Source organism: Canis lupus, chromosome 30 (assembly GCF_011100685.1).
Source record: "Canis lupus familiaris isolate Mischka breed German Shepherd chromosome 30, alternate assembly UU_Cfam_GSD_1.0, whole genome shotgun sequence".
Lineage (NCBI taxonomy): Eukaryota > Metazoa > Chordata > Mammalia > Carnivora > Canidae > Canis > Canis lupus.
In genome coordinates this window covers 11,189,195-11,212,297 of record NC_049251.1, presented here as the reverse complement: position 1 = coordinate 11,212,297, position 23,103 = coordinate 11,189,195, and the positions used below count along the sequence as shown (strand labels likewise).

Here is a 23,103-nt window from a genome sequence, read left to right as displayed (position 1 = left end):
GTGAGCATCTAAGTTGACATGATTTTCTTAGGCTGAACAGGAATGTTACTTAACACATTGGCACAGCAGCCACAATCTTATTCCTGTTGATTGCGTCTATGGTCATACTCTGAAAAAAGACTACATTCAGTTCCTTAGAGCTTTTCTGGATTTGTGGTGCTTTGCTTTTTATTCTAACAGCTGCTTATTTGCATAACCTGTTAAAGACATTTCCCTACCATCAAACTACTGGGCTTCCTCTAGCTTCTTGGACATTTTTTCTTGCTTTTGTAGATTCTGTAAACAAAGAGCAACTCTTGCCTTCAACAGAGGTTCTGCCTGCCTGAAATCTTTCATTACTTTCTCCCAACTACATAACAACGTAGAGCTTTGTCGACTATCACTTTGGCATATTAATAATTTCATATCTTCAAGACCTTCCTGAAATTCTTAGTTTCTGCATAGATCTTTCCCTGGGACTTAGACACTATGAAATATCTATCTCATTTACTTCATGCGACAAACACTCATCAAATACCTACTGTGTTGCACACCCAGGCTACATACTGGGGCCACAAAGTAGGGGAACTCACATTCGGTTTGATGGTTGGAATATCTCATTGTTCTAGTTTCTTAACTCCTCCAGTAGTACATTGAAAAGTGGAACCTCCTATGACTATGAATGCCACAAAGGAGAATGCAACTAATAAGGATAGCAATCTAGGTTATTGAGGTGATAACTGAAGTAGGGGAGGGTCCCATGCAAAAAAAATGGGGAGAAATATTGGAATCCAAGGACATTAGGGAAGAAGCACACTTTTTTAAGTAGGTTCTAAGCCCAGAGTGGGGTTTGAGTTCAGAACCCTCTCTGCCCCTCCCCCCTCCCCTTCAAGGGTCACATTTAAATATGACTGAGGGTGGGGGAGAAGGGGGAAAAACTACTTTAAAGGTCAGATGTTTTCTAAGTTAATGTAGGGTTTCATTTTTGTTATGTGTTTGTTTTCCCTATAAACAAGAACAGTATAAATGAAAATAATAGGAAATTATGCATATGTTATTTTTCAATTAATATATTTATTACTGCATTAATGTTATGTTGATATGATTCTTTTATATAACATTTCCTTCCATCAACAAATTTTGAGTCACTCAATATTGAATGTTTCTTGGTGAAGTTTTCGTAAAGAACATAAGATCTTTAGATGTGGGGTCACAAAGGGCAGCAATTTTTTTTTTCTTTGAGACATATACCTCCTGACATACTCTGGTGTTTCGTTGATGAAGTCTGAAAATATGGTAATTCTAGTTCTGAAGGTGCAAGGAAAGGACCCATCAATTCCTCTGCACCCTACTGGCTGAAGGAACACACCTCAGTCTCTTCCTTTTGTCTTCTGAAAATAGAAGGGAGGCATAGGGTGTTAGAGTGAAGGGTTTCCTAGGGGTTAAACCTGGGCACGTAAAAACCCGTGCGAACCCTACCGCTTTTACTTAAGTAGCTCCTGTAAAACAGATGTTCTCCAAAATAAGAGGGCTGGAGCAGACAGGCCCGTCGGGCCGATTTAGGAAATAGCTCAGGTGGGGGCAGCAGCCCGGTCCTGAGCGGAAGGTGCCTGCATTCTGCAGGTGCGGTGATTGTTATCTCGCACCGCCCCTGCTCCCGAGAGGGCGGGACTCGCGGCGTTGCAGAGTGTAGGACTTGGCCCCTGAAGCCCAGCCTAAACGTATTCCACGCAGCAGACATTTATCCGGCCGGGTGCCCACACCTGGCCCGGGGGAGGGGAAACAGCTTCTACAGGAACCGCAGAGCAGAGAAGAGCCCCTAGTTTGGGACGCCAGAGGGCTGGTGCCGCTGGGCTCTGTCCGACTGCTTTCCCGTGATTGCTTCCGTCACCTGTCCATCATCCCAGTACGCTATTTCGATTGGCTCTACCGCCTGCCACTCGGTTCCGCCGCGCTGACCCCCATTGGCCCCTCTCCGGCCGAGGCCCCGCCCCAAGAGCTGGGCATGGGGAGTGGGGCGCGGAGGAGAGAGAGCGGGGCGCTTGCTCTGGGCTAGAGGGAGGCGGTGGCGGAGAAGGAGGAGGAGAAGAAGGAGGAGCTGGGCCGGCAGGAGGCAGCGGCCGCGACCGGGCTGGGGTGATGGTGCAGGTGCCCGGGGCCCGCGCGGAGCTGCCCGGCTGAGGGGCGCCTGGTCCGGGGTCCGCAGCGCCGCCGCGTCTCTCCCGGGGGCGGGCGGGCGGGAAGATGCTGAGCAGGTTGATGAGCGGCAGCAGCAGGAGCCTGGAGCGCGAGTACAGCTGCACCGTGCGGCTGCTGGACGACAGCGAGTACACCTGCACCATCCAGGTCAGTGCCGCGCCGCCCTGTCCGCGGGACCCCCGCGGCCCCCGAGCCTCGCTAACTTGGCCCGCGGCCGCCGCCCGGGGTCGCCGCAGACCCCGGTGCTTTGTCCGTCCCTGGCTGCGGTTGACGGCCCCAGTGCAGAGCGCCTCCGCCCGAGACCCGGTCCGGGGCGGGGTGCCGAGCGCTCGGCGCAGCTGCGGTGAGAGTCCCTCCGTCCCGGACCCTCAGCTCCCTTCTTGCCCTCTCCCAGGGTGAGGGCGCCCCATCCTGGCTCCTCGAGCCTGCCCGGGTGGGGAGCATCTTCCGCGGGCGTCCGGAGGCAGGCAGGCAGGGCGAAAGGCTCCTGCCCCGGCCGCCCCGTCGGAGGGCGCAGGCTTTGGCTCTCTGGCCAGGCAAGGACCGCTGGCCAGCTTTTCTTATCTATCTTTGGTTGGAAGGATAACGCTGTATGTCATAATCACCCCCCCCCCCCCCCCCCCCCAGCATCTGTGAGTCAGAGCTCTCGGAAGGTAGAAGTGAACGCGCAGCCCATGCAGAGTGGCCTATGGAAGGGAGACCAGTCCTCTGGGCTCCCGAGATTAGGCCCCCCTCCCGCCTTTCGCTCCCCACATCTCGTGCTGGGCAATTTTTTTTGGGGGGGTGGGGTGAGGTAAAGATTTAGCAACAAGTACCAGAGGTTTGAGGGTTGGCCGTGGCGAGAAAGAATCGGTGACTTCCAAAAAACGCCAACAATACGTTAATGCTTCGCAGCATTTCTTCAGAACCTGGTATTTTGGAAGAGATTTTTTTTTTTTTTTTTTTTTTTACAACCTCTTGCTTATGTGTTTTCACTACTGCCGTGTGGCACGTTTGGAGTAGTAGTCTTTCCCAGGAATGCAGTCACAGCCCTCTCTCTGTAAAGTCAGAGATGGGAAACACTGACAATGCTCTGGTGTTTAGTTTAGCAGCCGAAGGATCCTGCGCTCGCTGCCGGAAACTGCTCTTTCTCGAGAAGCAAATTGAGTTGGACCCGGAGGGGTCTCACCTGATCCCTTGCCTTTGCAGCAAGAAACCAGAGGGGGCTTCTCGCCTCAGATGTGGCAGACAAAAACTGTCGGCCTCTGGTTCTACCCTCTTTGTCTCCCGCCCTCCCCATTTATTTTTTTGCTGACAATGCTCAATAGCGGAAAATAGCGGTGTGTGAGAAAGACGCTGGGGAGTGGATGAGAGCAGCTGCTCTCTGCTGACTCCGTGCTCAGTTCAGCCTTCTCTCCACTTTCCCTTTTCTCCCACTCCCCAAACAAGCTCTGGGCAGAAGTGCTGACTGCTGCCAAAGATCCAGGAGGACAGAGAAAGGGAACAAAATCTCTTTTTTAAGGCCACTTAAATGCAAATTAAACAGTCATGATGATGCTAGCCATCAAGTGAAAGGATTTTTGTAGTTGAATATGATAGATGTTCTGTATTATTTCCTTACTGAATGAATGGCATGCTACTTTTTGTTTCTATTGTATCTTCATGTGTTGTGTACAGTTCTTTTTTTTGTTTTTGGGTGGGGGAGGAGAAGATACTGACTTGACATAGTCACCGTTTGAATACACTGTCTAGAGCTTTTAAGGTCTTTATCCTTTTGTTTTAAAATTTAAAGCTTTTACATGATAACATATCAAGGGCAGTGTGAGATTCAGACTTTGTGAGTCCTAAAAATACTTTGGGGTATATGGTGAAATAAAATTTCTGGGGCAGGTCATTAACTTTTACCAAGGTATAGAGTACAAATGAAACAGTTCACATCATCGCTCAACTAGTGACAATCTTGTGGTTTTAAGGTATCAAAATAAAACAACTAGTTATTTTTCCCACTTAATGGAACCTCTAAGGTTGGTTGATTGGTATAGTTGTGGGTAATTTTTATTATCACTGAGAAAAATATTTTTAAGTCAAGCAGGACTTATTGGGTTTATGCTTGCTCTGTCTTACTATGGTTGTGTTTATTCTCTTGTTGGTCTTATTTTACATTATTATAATTTTTAATATGTTATAAGAACATAGGGCACATAAGAAAATTAAGCTTGGTGTAACATGACACTATACTGTAGTGAGTGTCCACTGTCTAGACATGTTGATGATTATGCGTTGTGATTCTTTAGTGAAAATTAGAAAACAGGAATTCTGAAGTTTATGTAATATTGTCAATCTTTGGCACAAGTATTGTGAATTACTTTTGTTTTTACCCAATGTGAGGAAATGTAAAAAAAAAAAAGGATCTTATGTGAAATTAATATTTTGTGCATATAGCTTTTTTTAGCTTTTAGAGATTGAGGTTTTCTTAGCAACTTTCTCCTCATGTTTCTGCTGTGTGTGCATGCGCGTGTTTGTGCATGTGCTTATTTGTCAAACATTAGACCTAGAGTCTTTTAAATCAGTATGGGGAAAAACTGTGAGCTATTTGCTAGGTTAAAGCAATATTCCTAACATTTTAGGAATTATAGTATATTTTAAAAAATTTTTGGTGATAATTTGGAATCCTTTCCCTTAAAGTACTATATGTCATATTTTTCTTTAAGGTATATATTTTAGAAAGATTTCAGTACTTCTTGAGATAATCAGAGAACACTTAGGGGATTAGAGAATCAGAAATGTAACACTGGGTTAGAGCCGTAATAGCTATATTTAGTAAATTTCAGTTGTAGGTAATTCTGTCAAAGTGTTGGTCTTGCCTTTCATATTGCACCAGTTATACTGATCTGGCATTTAGAATGTGATTATCAAGGTAAGGAAAATGCTTATATCCTCTCAATGAAGGTTGCCACAGTTACCAGACTATTCTTTTATTCTTTCTGATATGCAAATATATTTGTAGATCATGGGAAATGAAATTATACATGGGAGGGTTGTAATATAATTGCTCCCCTGTGAAGAACATTGTTAATAGCTCCCTGCCAGTTTTGAAGGTCATTGCCTCATAAATGCAGATCTGGTCCATATTTTTCACACATCTGTTTCATTTATGAGTATCTACATTTACTTACCACATTTACTACCCGACTTTGTTATTTTACTTGGAACAAATAGGAAAAATGAAAAGGTTACCTAATATCTTTGAACTCAGTATATCAAATGGAGTCATGTAAATGCTTAGACATATAATATCCTAATAGATTCTTAGCTATCTTGAGTTGTAATAGTTTATAAAATATTAAGAATATGCATTACAGAATTGCCAGTAGAAATATGTATTGAAAATACATATTTTCAAGTCAGAAATATTAATCACCTTTTTCTGATTACTGAAAAATAAGGCTACCCTAGAAATGAATTTGATTTTACTGGGAACACATTAAAATAACAACTGATCAAGTGACTAGGTTAAATATATTTTTGCAGTTAAATGAGGTACTACCATAAATGCATGTGTACAGAAGCAGTTCTATAATGCAACCAAGATATGGATTTGACTGTGGCTCAACCATTCAGTAACTGTGGGATCTATGATAAGGGAGGGAATATTGGGGGAGAGAACAAATGTCCCGTACTTGCCAGGCGCCCCACTTGTGCTATTTTCTCACTTACCTCACAATAGCATATGGATTCATTATACACCCATTGTACTAGCTGAAGAAAATAGGTTTGTGGATTGGTGGGAGAGCTGATGTTTCTTGAATGGCTAACTGTACTATTCTTTCTGCGAGGTGTTTTGTTTATGCCTTACATCAACTATTTGAGAGGTAGGTGGTATTCTCATTTTACGGATGAAAGACTTGGATGAAGGAACTTACTTAAAGCTAGTAGGTGGTTGTGCTATATTTAAACTCTGGTCATTTTGCCTTTAAATCCCATCTTTGTTCCCTCTTTTCCTTCTGACTCCGTAAGTTATTTCACCTGTCTGTACTTTAATTTCCTTATCTGTAAAATGGAAATAAAAATACTTATTTCACAGTAAAGAAAAAGTTATTTGGTAATTTCATTACAAATAATAACATAATAATAAATAATAACAAACTAATATGCGTTGTGCCTTAGTCTAGCAAGTCAAAAATAGGATTGAGAAGTTGTTTTTTTTTTTTTTTTTTTTGAAAATAAGCCTTGATTCTCCTTAAGATGACTTTTTTTTTTTGTTCATGAGATACACAGAGAGACAGAGGCAGAGGGAGAAGCAGGCTCCATGGAGGGAGCCCGATGTGGGACTTGATCCAGGGACTCCAGGATCATGCCCTGGGCTGAAGGCAGATGCTCAACCACTGAGCCACCCAGGCATCCCTTAAGATGACTTTTAAAAAGATTTTATTTATTTGAGTGAGAGAGTGTGTGATGGGGGCAGGGGCGAAGGGAGAGGGAGAGAATCTTTTTTTTTTTGTTTTGTTTTTTTGTTTTTTTAGAGGGAGAGAATCTTAAGCAGAGATCGTGACCTGAGCTGAAACCGAGAGTTGAGTGCTTAACCAACTGAGCCACTCAGGTGCCTCTCCTTAAAATGATTTCTGATTGGCTCAGGTCTTGATCTCTGGTCCTGGGATCAATTACCCCCCTCCCCCTCCTTGCACTCACTGCTCAGAGGGAAGTATGCTTCCACTTCCCGCTTTTGTGCTCTCTTTTGCTCTCTCTCAAATAGATAAATAAAATCTAACAAAATGATTTCTGATTAATCTCAGTGAAATCATGAAATTCAAGTCTGGAATAACTGCATTCTGTAGTAGAACTCTTCTCTAAAACTCAAGAATTCAGGTTTGCTTTTCCTCATTCCTACCAAGTCTTTGGCTTTAGAGGGGCATTTATTTCCTGCACCTACCATGATTTGTCTCTTCCAAGAACTTCTGCTTCATATTTGGTAAGCGAAATCCTTGGTTTCATTAATGCAAAAGGGATGTTGTTAGAGAACTAAGATTAATTGTATTCACAGAAAGACACAAAGCTGTTGTATTTTCATGAATATTGTTTTTTTTTAAAACTTTGCTTTAAAAAATAATTATGGTGTCTCAGGATTTGTTATAATAGCAAGTCAGACTCTAATTCTTGAAACTAAGTTCCAAAATTAGCCTTCTAGAATCTTGAAAGCATTTGTATTCTATTTCTTAATTTGTATTATTAAATGTTCTTTGTATAAAATTAATACAGACCAACTTTTTAGCACAAAAGGTAAATTCTAGATGTATATTTATGCTCCCATTCTTTTCTTGAAAAAGTTTGGTTTAAGGAAGTGTCAGTGGCATCCAAGAGAAACCTAGAAACTATCACCACTGCATATTTTACTCAAGGGTATTTGTATGAATTTGCATTCTGTTAAATGTTTGGAATGAATATGCTAGATGAGGCAATTCTACATAGTGTATAATAAAAAAAGGATGTGGGTTTTGAGTTCTCTGTTGCATTGCCCAGAGACTCATTGATCATGTCTGTGCTAGCATTAATATCACATTAAAAAAAGTTTGCCAAGATAAAATCAGACCACCTGAAGACCAAAAAATAGTCATTTTTATGTTTGTTGTGGTTTATGTATAGGTATTAAAATGTGTAACCCAAAATAAGCAAGACATTAAGTGATATAATCACTATAGTAAAATATTTTGCATTATTTTCATATCTATTTTCTGGTAGATTTTACTTTAGAATTTTTATTTTTTTAAAGATTTTATTTATTTGTTCATGAGAGACACACAGAGAGAGGCAGGCTCCATGCAGGGAGCCCGATGTGGGATTCGATCCCGGGTCTCTGGGATCACACCCTGGGCTGAAGGTGGCGCTAAACCACTGAGCCACCCAGGCTGCCTTACTTTAGAATTTTTAAAGAAGTCAGAGGAAGCTATAAATTTTAAATGCTAGGAATTATACGACAGTGCCTTACATGGTTGTAGTTCAATAACTATTCTGATTTGTTTGTGCTACATGATGGCTGGGTTAACTCCAACACTTTAGTATTTTTGTGTCTGAAAAACAATAAAAATTTTCTAACAACTGTATAACGCTTTTTATAGTTTCAACCCATCCCATTCTAAGCCACTTTGCTCTACAGCCCCTCTCCCTGGTGAGGTGTATGGTATGTAAATGTGGTATTTTATGGAGCCTTTGAGGTCTCTGATAACTTTCTGCAATTATCCTTTGTTGAATTAGAGGAGCTGCAGTCTAGAACTCCTTGATTGTTTGGTTTGTCTCTTAGGATTTCAAGCCTTTCAGGTCTCCCCTTCCCCCATCAATGCAGGTTTAGAGGGCTTAGATCAAATGAATACTGTGGGGCAGCCCGGTGGCACAGCAGTTAAGCGCCGCCTTCTGCCCGGGGTGTGATCCTGGAGACCCGGGATCCAGTCGTGCATCCGGCTCCCTGCATGGAGCCTGCTTCTCCCTCTGCCTATGTCTCTGCCTCTCTTTCTGTGTGTCTCATGAATAAATAAATAAAATCTTAAAAAAAAAAAAAAAAGAATACTGTGTAGTGCAGTGCTTCATGGGGTGTCGGAAGGCTGGCAGAATTAGGATATTGAGCATAGGGATCACCACAGCCACAGAAACTTATTTCATTCCTTTTCCCTAAGTCAGTGCCACATAAAACCTCCTCACAGCCTCATTTTCTAACCTCTTGCTCAAACAAGAGGAAGCAAGCATGGGTTCATGGACGAGAACCATGCTTCCCAACCTGTTTCCAATTAGATCTATTTTAAGCTGAATTCATCTTCTGATAGTCTCGTGTATAACATTCCGACTCTGCAGACCCTGTTTCTTGGAGCAGCCTCCCGTGGGCCGCTCTGCCTTAGCTGTGTCTAGCCAGAGCTTGTACAACAGACGTGAATATCATGGAGGATTGGCAGCAACCTCATGGCTTCTGTATCTTGCCTATGTGGTGCTCAGGGAGGAGAACGCTGTTCTTCTGGAGCACAGGTGGCAGTTGTTGCCGCTGTTTTCTGGGGTTGATACCTGGGGCTTAGGTCAGCCACCTGAATGTTTCTCTCACACAGCTGAGAACTCTGAAGAGTACTAAAGCATCTCCATTCCTGTGTTGCGGAGAGAATGGTGTTTCCCTAAGAGAGCAAAAACATCTTGTTATATGTCCATTCTAGTCATTGAAGTGTACTTTCCATTCCTTTAAGACTTGGATCTGGGTGGCCAATACAACGTTTTGAACTTGTACAAATGTTTTAAATATCAGTAGAGCCAAAGATAGAGTAGGGAGAGCAGTTTCTCCCAGAGGCTCCCTAGATTTAAATTGTGGACCTCTTGTTGCCCAAGGCCACCTTGCGATCCTCATTGTTAATATTTTTTAAAAGATTTTATTTATTTATTTATTCATGAAAGAGAGAAAGAGGCAGAGACACAGGCAGAGGGAGAAGCAGGGTGCCTGATGTGGGACTCTATTCCAGGACTCCAGGATCACGCCCTGAGCTGAAGGCAGGCACTGAGCCACCCAGGTGTCCCTCATTGTTAATATTTTGAGCAAGATTCTCTTATTGGTCTTTCACCAACTGTAAATGCTGTACAATCTTTAAAGATTTATTTATTTATTTATGATAGTCACACACACACAGAGACAGGCAGAGACATAGGCAGAGGGAGAAGCAGAATCCATGCACCGGGAGCCCGACGTGGGATTCGATCCCCGGTTTCCAGGATCGCGCCCTGGGCCAAAGGCAGGCGCTAAGCCGCTGCGCCACCCAGGGATCCCCTACAATTTTTTTTTTAAGGTTTTATTTATTGAGAGAGAGAGAGAGAGAGAGAGGGAGGGGCAGAGGCAGACACACAGGCAAGAGGGAGAAGCAGGCTCCATGCAGGGAACCTGACGTGGGACTCAAGCCCAGGTCTCCAGGATCATATCCTGGGCTGCAGGCGGCGCTAAACCGATGCGCCATCTGGGCTGCTCTGCTGTACTATGGTGTTTGACTTTCGTAATCTTTTCAACCCAATTGTATCATATCCTAGGTTTGGAAAGCAGGAACTTGTAAAGTTCAGATTCTTCAGGCTCTTGCTTCTACTGTCATACTAAACACCAACTTGTGTGAATTCAATCCTCTAAGGAGATCCTTCCGTGCCATGCTCATACAGGCAAAATAATTGGGCCACATGCTTGGCAACCACTGAGTTTGTGTACAATAGCTCCATTCACTTGTCTACAGAAAACACCCCTTTGACAGTGATTATAGCTTTCATTCCCCCTCCTCTACTTCTGACTCTTTGCATTACTATGACCTCATCTGCTGGTCTGTATTTAGAGATGCCTTGGACCATTCTAGAAACGCTTTAGGACTCATTCCTGTATGTTAAAGATAATTTCAAAGCCTTAAACAACCCCTGCCCACCAAAGGAAACCATTCTAGATCAGGACCAAACCTAGCTATTTTTATGCCTTATTTGAGCCATCTTACTGTGTCACAACTCAGGGGGCTTTTTTCCTTTTGTAGAAATTGTGAACCTTGCTAAAAAGCAAGGAGGGTGGAGTAGGGGATGAGTTAAAGCAGTGGTTCTCAAAGTGTGGTTCCTGGATGAGCACTATCAGTTTCACCTGGGCACTTGTTACAAAAGCAGATTTTTGCACTACTGCAGCCCCAGTGAATCAGAAATACGGGGGATGGAGCTCAGCAGTCTGTTTTAACAAGTTTTCCAGGTAAGTCTTACGCTTTTTGAGGTTTGAGAATCACTAGTACTGGGTCACACAGATATTTAGTAGGTAAAAGTGAAGAGTATTGTTGATTGGTTGAGTATAAAAAGTGCGGGAGAGGAAGAGGCCAACAGTGAATCTTATATTTCTAAATTTTGATTCATTTCTCAATGGCCTTAACTGATTCTCTACCCTCGTAAGATAAAAGGTTATTTGCAGATATGCATACCATTTTTAAGTGGGCAGGATTCTAAAGATTCTACAACAGGTCATCATTCCGATTTGTTGCTCTTATATTTATTGGTTTTTATTTCTGTCTTCTCTGACCTAGAAAGAATGATTATTTTATATTTCTATACTGTTTTTCAAAGAAATCGTCTTCACAACTTAAAGCACTGAGAATGTAGGAAGGCCCCTATTTGCAAACATGTAAATAGCAAACAAAAAATGTCATGCAATTCAGTGCTAAGACAAGGCTGTATGCTGTGGCAATGCAAATATGGGGGACTCGAAATTACTAAATATTTCTCAAAGGAGGTGAGATTTGAACTAGGTCATGAAAGATTGCCAAAAGCAGAAAATGGGCTGTGGGGATGGGTAAAGGGCATTCCAGGCTGAGGTAACAGCAGGCTACTTCAAGGTAGGAAAGCTAAAAATGTAAAGCCAAATATATTTAGTCTTTACTATGTTTATCTGGATTACTCTGGTACAGTTGAGTCAAATAATAGAATCTACTTGCCTCGGAAAGATTGCTGTCAGCAAATTTCAATCATTCTTGACATGCTTGAAAGAATTAGTCTAAACTAAAACAGAAAACTGGTGTTGAATTAAATCTAACTCCAAAAGCGTACAACACAAATTACGATTCTTCACAAAGCAATGGCATCATATAAAGAAAGGGTAGATTCATGTATCAATCTTAATTCTGTGGCTGCAGTAACTATGTATATGAATTTTGTTTCCAAGGGACCTCATCTCTGGCATCAGTTTATCTACACAAAAGAAAGTATCAAATCCCAACATTCAGCTGATGTTTGAAAATCTTTTGGCTGATACAGTGCAGCCTAAATGGTGTATTGACAGTTAAGAAATGTGACTAGTGGAGCCCTAAAAGGCACAATTTCTGCATCTCTATTCCCAAACCTAAGTGGCCATCAAAATCGCTTTTCTAGAGGTTGGGGCAATGCTTCCCTGGATTCCCCAGTGAACCCCTGCTTGCCAGCCCTGAAGTTCCCAGCCCGACCCAGGGTGCACTTTGAACATTCCACACTATGCCAGACTAGAGCTTTGGGGATGGGAACCCGCAGGAAAGCATGGTTTGGCATTTAGGCAATCAATGTTCGGCAGAATGCCAATGCTAATAGGTTATTTTGCTCTGGAAAAAGAGAAAAAGAAGGGATAGTTTAAAGACTGATGAATAGGGGAATGACTGACAATACAGGCACTCCACTTTGTGGGAGAGATTAAGGAGGCTTGCTGTGAAGTGGTATTATGGGAGCCAGAGAAATTAGCAAAGGCCCATAGGCCTAAAACCTGAAAGAAATAGTGGTACATCAAAACAGCATGCCCCAGGGCACACTTAAATGTCTGGCCACTTTCATTGAACTTGTAGTAGGAAAAAGCCAAATCATTTGAACTTTCATAGTCTGGTAGTCCATTCAGGCCCTCCATAGTCAGGCAAATTATCCTTGGCCTCCAGGCAGGTGCAAAACCTTATTTCCGTATTGCCTGATTTAAGTCTGAGGCCTCTAGTCTGGGCCTTACCCTATTTTTGAAGACACTCAAGTGAAGAATTGGCTTCACAAGTACCAGAGGATTCCATATACTCTAGGCTGGAGATGCCACTAAGATGATTGTTTTGTCAGATATGAGCCAAGTAGTAAGAACATTGATTATAAAGAAGCAGAATTAATTCATCTAAGGATCTCAAGTACTTCTAGGGGATAATTTAAGCTGAAGAAAACGTCCAGCCTGCCCTCTCTCAGATTTTTGCCTCTAGAAAAAAATCCAGAATCCCCCAGAGTTGTTATGGAATTGGAGGTTTGTAAGTCAGAAGGATACTATGGACTGGCAGTGATGCCTGGGATGTTATAAGGCGTGTGGAACCTGCAATTTCACAGTACACTGTCATCCCTGCACAACAAAATAACCCATCCGCTCTTTGTGAGGCCACTCAGAAGAAGTTTGGCAGTTGAGAGATAAAAATCTGATAAAAAAAAATAAGGTAGTCCTAGTATTACAGCAAGTTAATCTATACTTAGCTTCAGATTCTAACATTATATGAAACAGGTCTTTGGGGATCCCTGGGTGGCGCAGCGGTTTGGCGCCTGCCTTTGGCCCAGGGCGCGATCCTGGAGACCCAGGATCGAATCCCACGTCGGGCTCCCCGTGCATGGAGCCTGCTTCTCCCTCTGCCTGTGTCTCTGCCTCTCTCTCTCTCTCTGTGTGTGACTATCATAAATAAATAAATAATTAAAAAAAAAAAAAAAAGAAACAGGTCTTTTAAAAAGTGGGAGTTGGCTTGATCTAGCTTCAGGACATAGGATACTGAACCAACTATTGCAGTGTCAGATTTTATAAGCAGTTGATCTGAAAGATCAATACTTACTTTGCTTATTTTTAAATACACTTTGGATAATTTAGATAAGCTTATTTCAATGAGTACCCACAGTACTGAAAGCATGTCTAAGAATTGTTTTCTAATAATTTGTATGGCAAAAGAGAACACACTTCTCATATTCCAGTTTTTGGTTTTTTTTTGAGATTTTATTTATTCATGAGAGACACAGAGAAAGAGAGACAGAGACACAGGTAGAGGGAGAAGCGGACTCCATGCAGGGAGCCCGACATGGGACTTGATCCCGGGTCTCCAGGATCAGGCCCTGGGCTGAAGGCAGTGCTAAACCGCTGAGCCACCCGGGTTGCCCCATATTCCAGTTTTGGATATTGGGTACAGTAGACTGATTATTTTAAAGACACAAATATAATGATACTGTTGCAAGTTAGACCTTTTACTGTGTCATTCATTATAAGACATTATGGACTATTGCTATTAAGAACATATCTTACATAAAATATCTTTAGTTTCTGGTTGAGAGAAAATAATAAGGTGACCTGGGTTGGCTCAGTGGTTGAGTGCCTTTGGCTCAGGCCGTGTGTGATCCTGGGGTCTTGAGATTGAATGGTTCCCTGCAGGGAGTCTGCTTCTCCCTCCGCCTATGTCTCTGCCTCTCTCTCTCTCATGAATAAATAAATAAAATCGTAAAGAAAAGAAAATAATAAGGAAAACTTTCTCTTCACTTCCTGAATTCTACAGTTTTATTTCTTATCTCATACCATAGCTCTTCTCTGCATCTCTTATGATCTCCTTTGCTTTATGCTAATTTATGCTTAGAGCCACTTACTTAATCTTTTCACCATTCTTTTTAAAAAATATTTATTTGAGAGGGAAAGAGTGTGTGGGGGCTAGTGGGAGGAGCAAAGGGAGAGGGACACTAAGCACAGAGCCCAAGACACTGAGATTATGACCTGAGCTGAAATCAGGAGTTGGAGGCTCAACCAACTGAGCCACCCAAGTACCCTTCCCCTCCCCCGCTTTTTAAAGCAACTCATGACCCCAACATCAAGAGTTGCAGGCTCCAGTGACTGAGCTGGCCGGATGTCCGCTCTTATCACCGTTTCTAATTGCCATCACTATTAAGTTATACCTTTGCTTATGGTAAAATTCTTTGTGTAGTGGCCACACTTTCTGTTGGTAGTGGTGGGAGGTGTTTATAAAAGGTACAGTTATATGTAACATAACTGAAATATAATGTGATCCCTATCCTTTAACAGCGGGGGCACTTCTTATGGCCAGGAGAGTCTTTATTGTGGACAGTTGAAGTTGGTGAAATTTTAGGGAGAGTGGAAATAATTGATAAAGGGAGAAAAGATGAAAACCAGAGAAAGCGTTGGGATGGAGCAAGATGAGCTCTAAGCAGAAATACTTAATCAAAATCTAGAGGGAGAATCTGGAGAAGCCTGATGGGAAATGAAAGAATATTTGAAATCTTTTTTTGTTGTTGCAGCTGTGTGATAGAAGAAGTTTAATGGTTTAAAGGAGCTTTCTGCCGATGGCTCCCATGTGGGGGTAATATTTAAAATACTCAATGATTGGGGCACCTGGCTAGCTCAGTCAGTGGAGCATGTGACTCTTGAGATGGGGGGGGGGGATGGTTATAAGTTGGAGGTTACTTAAATAATAATAAAAAAAGCTCAGTAATCAATGAGTCACAGTGGATACCTCCCTAACCAAGATTCTCCCAGAACACAGTAGAATGGAGTCTAGGGCCCTGTGCTGGGCCAGACACTATTATGTTGAATCATGGGAGGTGGGGTTCAGGGTGTTCCCAGGGAAGAGGGAGAGGCCTCTTAGGGTGGGGGCTATTTGCCAACTGGTAGAGAAATATTTTAATGACCAGCAGGATCTTATTGGAGCAGGCCAACCTAAATCCACTCCTCATTCTTTCAGGCGGGATGAAATTGGAACTTCCAAGAAGCCATAAGAGCTCAGATGTTTTTGAGCTATGATAGGGATCTTGCTGAATTCAGTCTTCCTCTTCTGATTTTAGCCTCAGTGATGGGAGGAATCAGAGTCCCCTAAATCTGTCTTCTCTGGTTCTCCATTTGTTGCTTGCCAGATATAGGATCTTAGTGATCTAGGTTTTACTTCCTGTGGAGCGGTAGTCTCATTCCTATCTTTTACATGCTTCCAAAATGCATGCATTTTCTCTTTTTAAAATCCTTCAAGAGTCCCCCATTACCTGCTGCATAATAGCCTTTAAGCACGTCATAGATGCCCTTCTATTTATTACCTTTGCTGCCTTGCTTCTGAGACTTCTGAGACTTGTCTCCATAAGCGTTTGATCCCACTTGGTGGATCATCAGCTTCTCATCACCTTATTCCCAAGGTAGACTTCTTTTTTTTTTTTTAAACATTTTATTTATTTATTCATGATAGAGCGAGAGAGAGAGAGAGAGAGGCAGGCAGAGACACAGGCAGAGGGAGAAGCAGGCTCCATATAGGGAGCCTGACGTGGGATTCAATCCTGGGTCTCCAGGATCGCGCCCTGGGCCAAAGGCAGGCGCTAAACCGCTGCGCCACCCAGGGATCCCTCCAAGGTAGACTTCTTCCCCGGTGTTGGGCTATGCTTTGGGGGACCTTATTATAGCATTTACCACATTCATTTGTGAATATTTACACACATATCTGCCTCTCAATAGACAACTGTTTGAGGGGCAGAGATTGCATCTTTGTACAGTTAGTATCTAAGGTCTCACCTAGGGGCTCAATAAATGTTGATTGTAGATGTGTATGAATGAAAATGTTAGCTCTGATAAAGAGGATTGGGTTTTTTGTTTTTGTTTTCAAAGATTGATTTATTCATGAGAGAGTGAGGCAGAGACACACAGGCTGAGGGAGAAGCAGGATCCTCTCAGGGAGCCTGATGTGGGACTCTATCCCAGATCCTGGTATCAGGCCCTGAGCTGAAGGCAGGCGCTCAACCGCTGAGCCATCCAGGCTTCCCAAGAGTATTGTTAATAATACAAATATAAAGTTACCTCTGACTTGAGCTAAATAGATTTAAAAAATGAACATCAGATTTTCTGGTCTTTAGAGTGATATTATGGTACTTTAGAAGGTGGTTAATTAGTGGTGGTAGTTGCACGGTTCTAGGATTATACTAAAATCCACAGCATTGTACACTTTAAAACAGTAATCCAGGGGTGCCTGGCTGGCTCAGTTGGTAGAGCATGACTCTCGATCTCAGGGTTGTGAGTTTGAGCCTCACATTTGTTATAGAGATTACTTAATGAAATCATTTTTTGAGAAAAAGTAATCTTATGATAGAAATTATCTTAATTCATATGTCAATTTCCTGGTTTTGATAATATACCATAGTTGTATAAGAAGTTACCCTTGGGGGAAGCTGGGTGAAGGATATATGGGACATCTTTCATAGTGTTTTTTTTTTTTTAAAGATTTTATTTATTCATGAAAGACAGACACAGGCTCCATGCAGGGAGCCCGACATGGGACTCGATCCCAGGCCAAAGGCAGGTGCTAAACTGCTGAGCCACCCAGGGATCCCCATCTTTCATAGTGTTTTCACAACTTCTTGTGAGTCTGTAATTATAAAAATCTTAAAATGGTGATTAAATTAGTTTTCCTGAGCAAATACGTTTATTATTTAGGATTTATGGTTCAGAATGACTATAGAAAGTTTTCTCACTGATTAGGCTCCAGTTAACTTTCAAAATTTTGTAGAATTATTTATAAGTAGATAAATAGAAGAAAGAAAAATAGTAGAAGATACTCAAAATCAATTCTAAGAGGTAAGATAAGAGTTTAAAAATATCTTGGAAAAAAATATCTTGGTAGGTTTTTTATTTATTTATTTTTGCATGTTTATTTTTTCTGTGATTCTCTGCTCCTAAGGTTTCTCTGATGTAATTAATTACAATTAAAATGAATGTACTGACAAATTATGCATATCATAACATGCCATTGTGTTTTAGAGAGTTATTTGGTGTAATGTCCATATTACATATTTAATTTAATATGTTAATTGAGCCATTTAAAAACTTAGTTAGTGCTTACTGTGTTCTGGGCTCTGTGATAAGCACTTTATGTGTGTCCTTCATTTAATCCTACTGTTTAATGGAAAATATTATTGTCCCTAATTCTAGATGAATACAGTAAGGCTTAGAGATGTTAAATAATTTGTCTGATGTCACACAGCTAGGTGGGGGGGAGAGGGGAGAGCTAGGATTCAAACTCTCTGTGACCTTGTTGTTGTTCCTACTCATTGCTCTCTGATGAAGCTGACAGTGTAGTCCAAAGGGGAAAACATTGACTTGGGGGAGTCAGGAGACTTGTATGAAATGCCTGACTCTCTTGGCTGATTAACTTTGAGGCCTTGAGCAGGTAATTTAACCTTTCATCTACAAAGTGAGGAGACTCAAAAAGAGACCCTTCCAGTCTCTTTTAGCACAAACATTCTCCAGTTCCCAAGAAATTTGTCCAGGGCTCAATAGTGTTTTTCCGTGTGTTGCTTCTGTGAAGGATATTCGCTACAAACGCAAATATTCCTTTTAAAGAAAGAGATGTCAAGGCAGATCTTTGTGACTACTTCAGTCTGTGTTCTCTTAGTTTTGTAGAATACAAAATATAGCTTTATTTACTGGTTCCACACAGATCAGATTATGGGGGATTGACTCATGCTAATAAATCATAAGAGCTTTCCTTCTTTTGTAATTTAGAATCTGTGTTAATGATAGTAGGGTAGTGAATACTAGTTTCTTCTATTGTAGGCACTTCTTCAGAACCAGAGACTTACGAAAAACAAATTTGAAAGCCATTTTTAAAAAATATTTGAGAGAGAGAAAGTGAGAGAAAACACTAACAAGGGGGGGCATAGGGAGAGGGAAAAGCTGACTCCTCCCTGAGCAGGGAGCCCAACATGGGCTCGATCCTGGAACTCCAGGATCATGACCTGAGTTGAAGGCAGACACTTAACCAACTGAGCCACCCCAGTGCCCCTTAAAAGCCGTTTTGGAAGGCAAATGTTTTTGAGGAGTATTCTTCTAGGTTGTGTAAAAGCCATATAAACCATGTTTTTTTCGTAGTACAGGCCTAGTGATTATGAATCTAGAAAAATGGATTCTTGTATCTTCTTTGATTAGTATTTTCTAAATGCTGATGAAGTCTTTCCTTTAGCCCTTCCCCCACTTCATGTAGATTATTGTATATATGTTAATAGTACAATTTTAATATTTCTTTTAAAATATGACCCAGTCTAGAGGATACATTCTGCTTACTTTAACTGCACTTGAGTGTTTTTCAGACTTTTTTTTTTTTTTCAAAGATTTTATTTAGTTATTTGAACTGAATGAGAGAAAACATGGTGGGGGGAGGGACAGAGGGAGCAGGAGAAGCAGAAGCAGGCTCTACACTGAGCAGGGAGCCTGCCATAGGCTTGATCCTAGGACTCTGAGATCATGACCTGAGCTGAAGGCAGATACTTAACTGACTGAGCCACCTAGGCACCCTTCAAACTACTTTAAATGCCAGAGTTAATTTTATAGTTTGGATAGTTATTCAGTGTCAGTTTGAGATAATTATCTCTTGTCTTGAGTAAATGTTAGTGGATTTGGCCAGATAACTTTCATTAATTTATGTTGACTTTTATTACATTGTCTTTTGGAGGGAGACCTCCCTTCTTTTTTTAAATTTTGATCTCAAATTCTGCATAGTTCTCATATATGTTACCACTGCATTACCATTCTGTCATAGGCAGTGTTATGTAATATTGATGCCATCCATAGGAAGCATACACCACATATGTTATAGAACTCTAGAGTGAATTCTAATACATTGTAGACATTTCCACTATTATTTTTCTCTCAAGTTTCCAAATACCGTTTTCTGCATCTCCTACAATATAAACTTGGCTTTTTTTTTTTTTTTAAGATTTTATTTATTTTTTTGTGAGAGACAGAGACACAGGCAGAGGGAGAAGCAGGCTCCATGCAGGAAGCCCAATGTGGGACTTGATCCCAGGATCACACCCTGAGTCAAAGGCAAATGCTCAACCTCTGAGCCACCCAGGCATCCCTAAACTTGGCTTTTTAAAAGTCAAGTTTATTGGGGTATAACTTTTATGGAGTAAAATTCACTCTTTTTAAGGTAAACTCTACACCCAATATAGGGCTTGAACTTCTGACCCCGAGGTCAAGACTTGTGTGCTCCAGTGACTGAGCCCCCCAAGTGCTCCTAAAATTCACTCTTTTATAGCTGTATAGCTCTTTGAATTTTGACAAATACATACAATTTGTATAATCATCATATATATAATATTTCCAACATTCCATAAAGTTCCCTGGTACCTCTCTATAGTCAGTCTCCTCTCAATCTCTGAGTGTCTATCAGCTAACCTGATTTCTGTCCTAATAGTTTTGCTTTTTCCACAATGTCCTATAAATAGAATCATAGAATATGTAATCTTTTGAATCTGGCTTCTTTCATTTAGCATAATGCTTTTTTGAGCTACAAATTACATATCATAAAGTTCATCTGTTTAGAGTGTACAATTCAACAGTTTTTAGCATATTTATGGAGTTGGGCCATCATCAACATAATCTAATTTTAGAACATTTATATCACCCCAAAAAGAGACTTTGTACCCGTTAGCAATCACTCCTATTTCCTGTCTCCCCTCCTCCCCAATTCTCTGCCCTAGGCAAACACTAATCTACTTTCCATCTCTATAGATTTGCCTATTATTAACATTTCAAATAAGTGGTATCATATAATACATGGCCTTTTGTAACTGATTTCTTTCACTTAGCATAATATTTTTGGGGATCATCCAAGTAGTAACTTATATTAGTACTTCATTCTTTTTTATTGCTAAATAATTTACTGTAGTATGGATTCATCACATTTTGTTTATTCATCAGTGGACATATATGTTGTTCCACTTTTTGTCTATTATAGATAAAGCTCTTATCATTTATGTACAAATTTTTGTGTGGATGTATATTTTCATTTCTTTTGGATGTGCTGTGACAGTCCTATACACTTTTCTTTTTAATTGAAGTATAGTTGCCATACAGTATTATATTTCAGGTATATAACACATATATATGAGTTTTTGTATGGAAATATGTTTTTATTTCTCTTGGATAGATACCTAGGAGTGGAATTGCTGGGTCATATGGTAACCTGATGTTTAATGTTCGAGGAATTGCCAGTTTTCTGAAGTGGCTGCATGAGGGCTCCAATTTTCACATCTTTGCCAATCCTCACTATTGTCTTTTTGATTATAGCCATTTTGTGGGTGTGAAGTAGTATATCATTGTGGGTTTTTTTCCTATTTTAATTTTATTTTAACTTGAGTGGTTAACATACAGTTTTATAGTAATTTCAGGTGTATAATATAGTGATTCAACAATTCTGTATATTACTCAGTGCTCATCATGATTAGTGTACTCTTAATCCCTTTTGCCTGTTTTACTCATTCCTCCACCTACCTCCCTTCTGGTACCCATTTGTTCTCTGTAGTTAAGAGTCTATTTTGTGTGTGTGTGTGTGTGTGTGTGTTTTGCCTCTGTTCACTTGTTTAGTTTTTTAAATTCAACATAAGAGTGCAATCATATGGTATGTCTTTCTTTGACTGGCTTACTTTGCTTAGCATTATGCTCTCTGGGTCCGTCCATGTTGCTCCAAGTGGCAGAATTTCTTTATGGTTGAATAATATTCCATTGTATACAGGTACCACATCTTTGTTCATCAATTGTTGGACACTTGGGCTGCTTCCATAATTTGGATATTGTAAATAATGCTGCAATAAATATGGGGTGCATGTATCCCTTCATATTAGTGTTTTTGTTTTTTTTTGGGTAAATATTCAGTAGTGCAATTACTGGATTGTAGGTTAGTTCTATTTTTAATTTTTTGAGGAACCTCCAGACTGTCTTCCACAGCAGCTACACCAGTTTGTGTTCCCACCAAAAGTGCCTGAGGGTTCCTTTTTCTCCACATCTTCATCAACACTTTCTTGTATAGTTGATTTTAACCATTCTGACACATGTGAAGTGATATATCTTTGTGATTTTGATTTATATTTCACTGATGATAAATGATGTTAAGCATTTTTTTATGTGCTGTTACGTGTTTTCTTTGGAGAAATGTCTATTCATGCCTTTTGTCTATTTTTAAATTAGATTATTTTTTGAGTGTTGAATTGTGGAAGTTCTTTATATATTTTGGATACTAACCCCTTATTGGATATGTCATTTGAAATTTCTTCTCCCATTCAGTAGGTTGTCTTTTAATTTTGTCGGTTGTTTCCTTTGCTGTGCAGAAGCCTTTTATTTTGCTGTAGTCTCAAGAGTTTATTTTTGCTTTTATTTCCCTTGCCTCAGGAGACCTATCTAGAAAGATGTTGTTGGCTCATTTTGGTTTTGATTTGCATTTTCCTAATGACTAAAGATGTTGAACATCTTTTCATGTGCTTATTAGCTACTTGGATGTCTTTTTCTGAGAAATATCTATTCAAATTATTTGCCTATTTTTAAAATGGGTTGTCTTTTTGTTATTGAGTTGTAAGAGCTCATTATATATTCTGGATATAAGTCCTTTATGAGATAGATGGTTTACATATATTTTCTCCTGATCTGTAGGTTGTCTTTTCATCTTTTTGATGCTGTCTTTTGAAGCACAATAGATTTTAAAATAATGCAGTCCGACTTCGCAATCTTCTTTTTTTATTGCCTGTACTTTTGGTGTCTTATCTAGGAAATCACTAACTAAGGTTAAGAAGATTTACTTCTGTATTTTCTTCTAAAAGTTTTGTAGTGTTAGCTCTTAAATTTAGGTCTCTGGTCCACTTTGAGGTATTTTTTGTGTATGACATAGGGTAGTGGTCATATGTGTATATATATATACACACGTGTATATATATATATACATGTCATATGTATATATATATATACATGCCATATGTATATATATGTATTGTTTTTGTCTCTTTTTTCTTTATCTTTTTATTTCTTAAATACCATATATGAATCTTCTCTTGCTCTGTGTTCTCATGATTTTCTGGGTTTCTTTAGTGATATATTTGGATTCTTTTTATTTTTTGACTATCATCAGTTTTTGATTTATGGTCACCATTAGGTTTATATAGAACATGCATATAGCAGTCTGTATTAAGTTAATGGTCACTTAAGTTTGAACTCCTCCTAAAAGCATTACATGTTTACTCTTCTCCCCTCCTTGTTTTAAGTATATGGTGTCATACTTCACCTTTTATTTTGTGAATCCCTTTACTGATTACTTGAATTAAGTTAGAGCAGGTGTTTGCCAGAGCTGTGGTCATACCAAACTGCAGGGTACTCTCCCTGTGTTGTCTCCTAAAAAGCTTTCACTGGTGAGTGGGGCCTGTAGTCAGGCCAGATGTCTGCCCTCAGATCACTGGATTGGATTGGTGTGGATAGTTGGATTGGTGTGTGTGGTTATCTTCCCCTCTGTCCAGGGCAGGAATCATGCGGGAGTGGTGCTGGCCCCTGTCAGGGCTGCTTGCACACTGCTAGGCATGTGGCACCGCTTTGGATGTTCTCCTGACAAGGGCATGTTGAATGGGGTGGATTTGCAGGAGAATGCAGAGGTAGTTTGCTTGGTG

The 23,103-nt window shown here is 40.5% G+C and overlaps 1 protein-coding gene and 1 long non-coding RNA gene across 6 annotated transcripts in view; one reads left to right on the top strand and one right to left on the bottom strand.

Moving 5' to 3' along the window:
* Positions 1-1,033: 1,033 nt before the first annotated feature.
* LOC119866880 lies at positions 1,034-2,734 on the bottom strand. The gene is made up of 2 exons (XR_005381559.1): positions 1,743-2,734; positions 1,034-1,370 (listed from the first exon to the last, which is right to left on the bottom strand). It is a non-coding gene; the product is annotated as an uncharacterized LOC119866880 (long non-coding RNA).
* Positions 1,976-23,103, top strand: part of FRMD5 (FERM domain containing 5) — a 310,915-nt gene continuing 289,787 nt past the window's right edge. For 2 of the 5 annotated variants that reach the window (XM_038580258.1, XM_038580260.1), the window contains exon 1: positions 1,976-2,325. In XM_038580258.1, coding sequence (XP_038436186.1) covers positions 2,224-2,325 — 102 coding nt within the window. In that variant the 5' untranslated portion in view covers positions 1,976-2,223. The remainder of the gene's footprint in view (positions 2,326-23,103) is intronic. The other 3 variants (XM_038580259.1, XM_038580255.1, XM_038580261.1) reach the window with 3 other exon arrangements.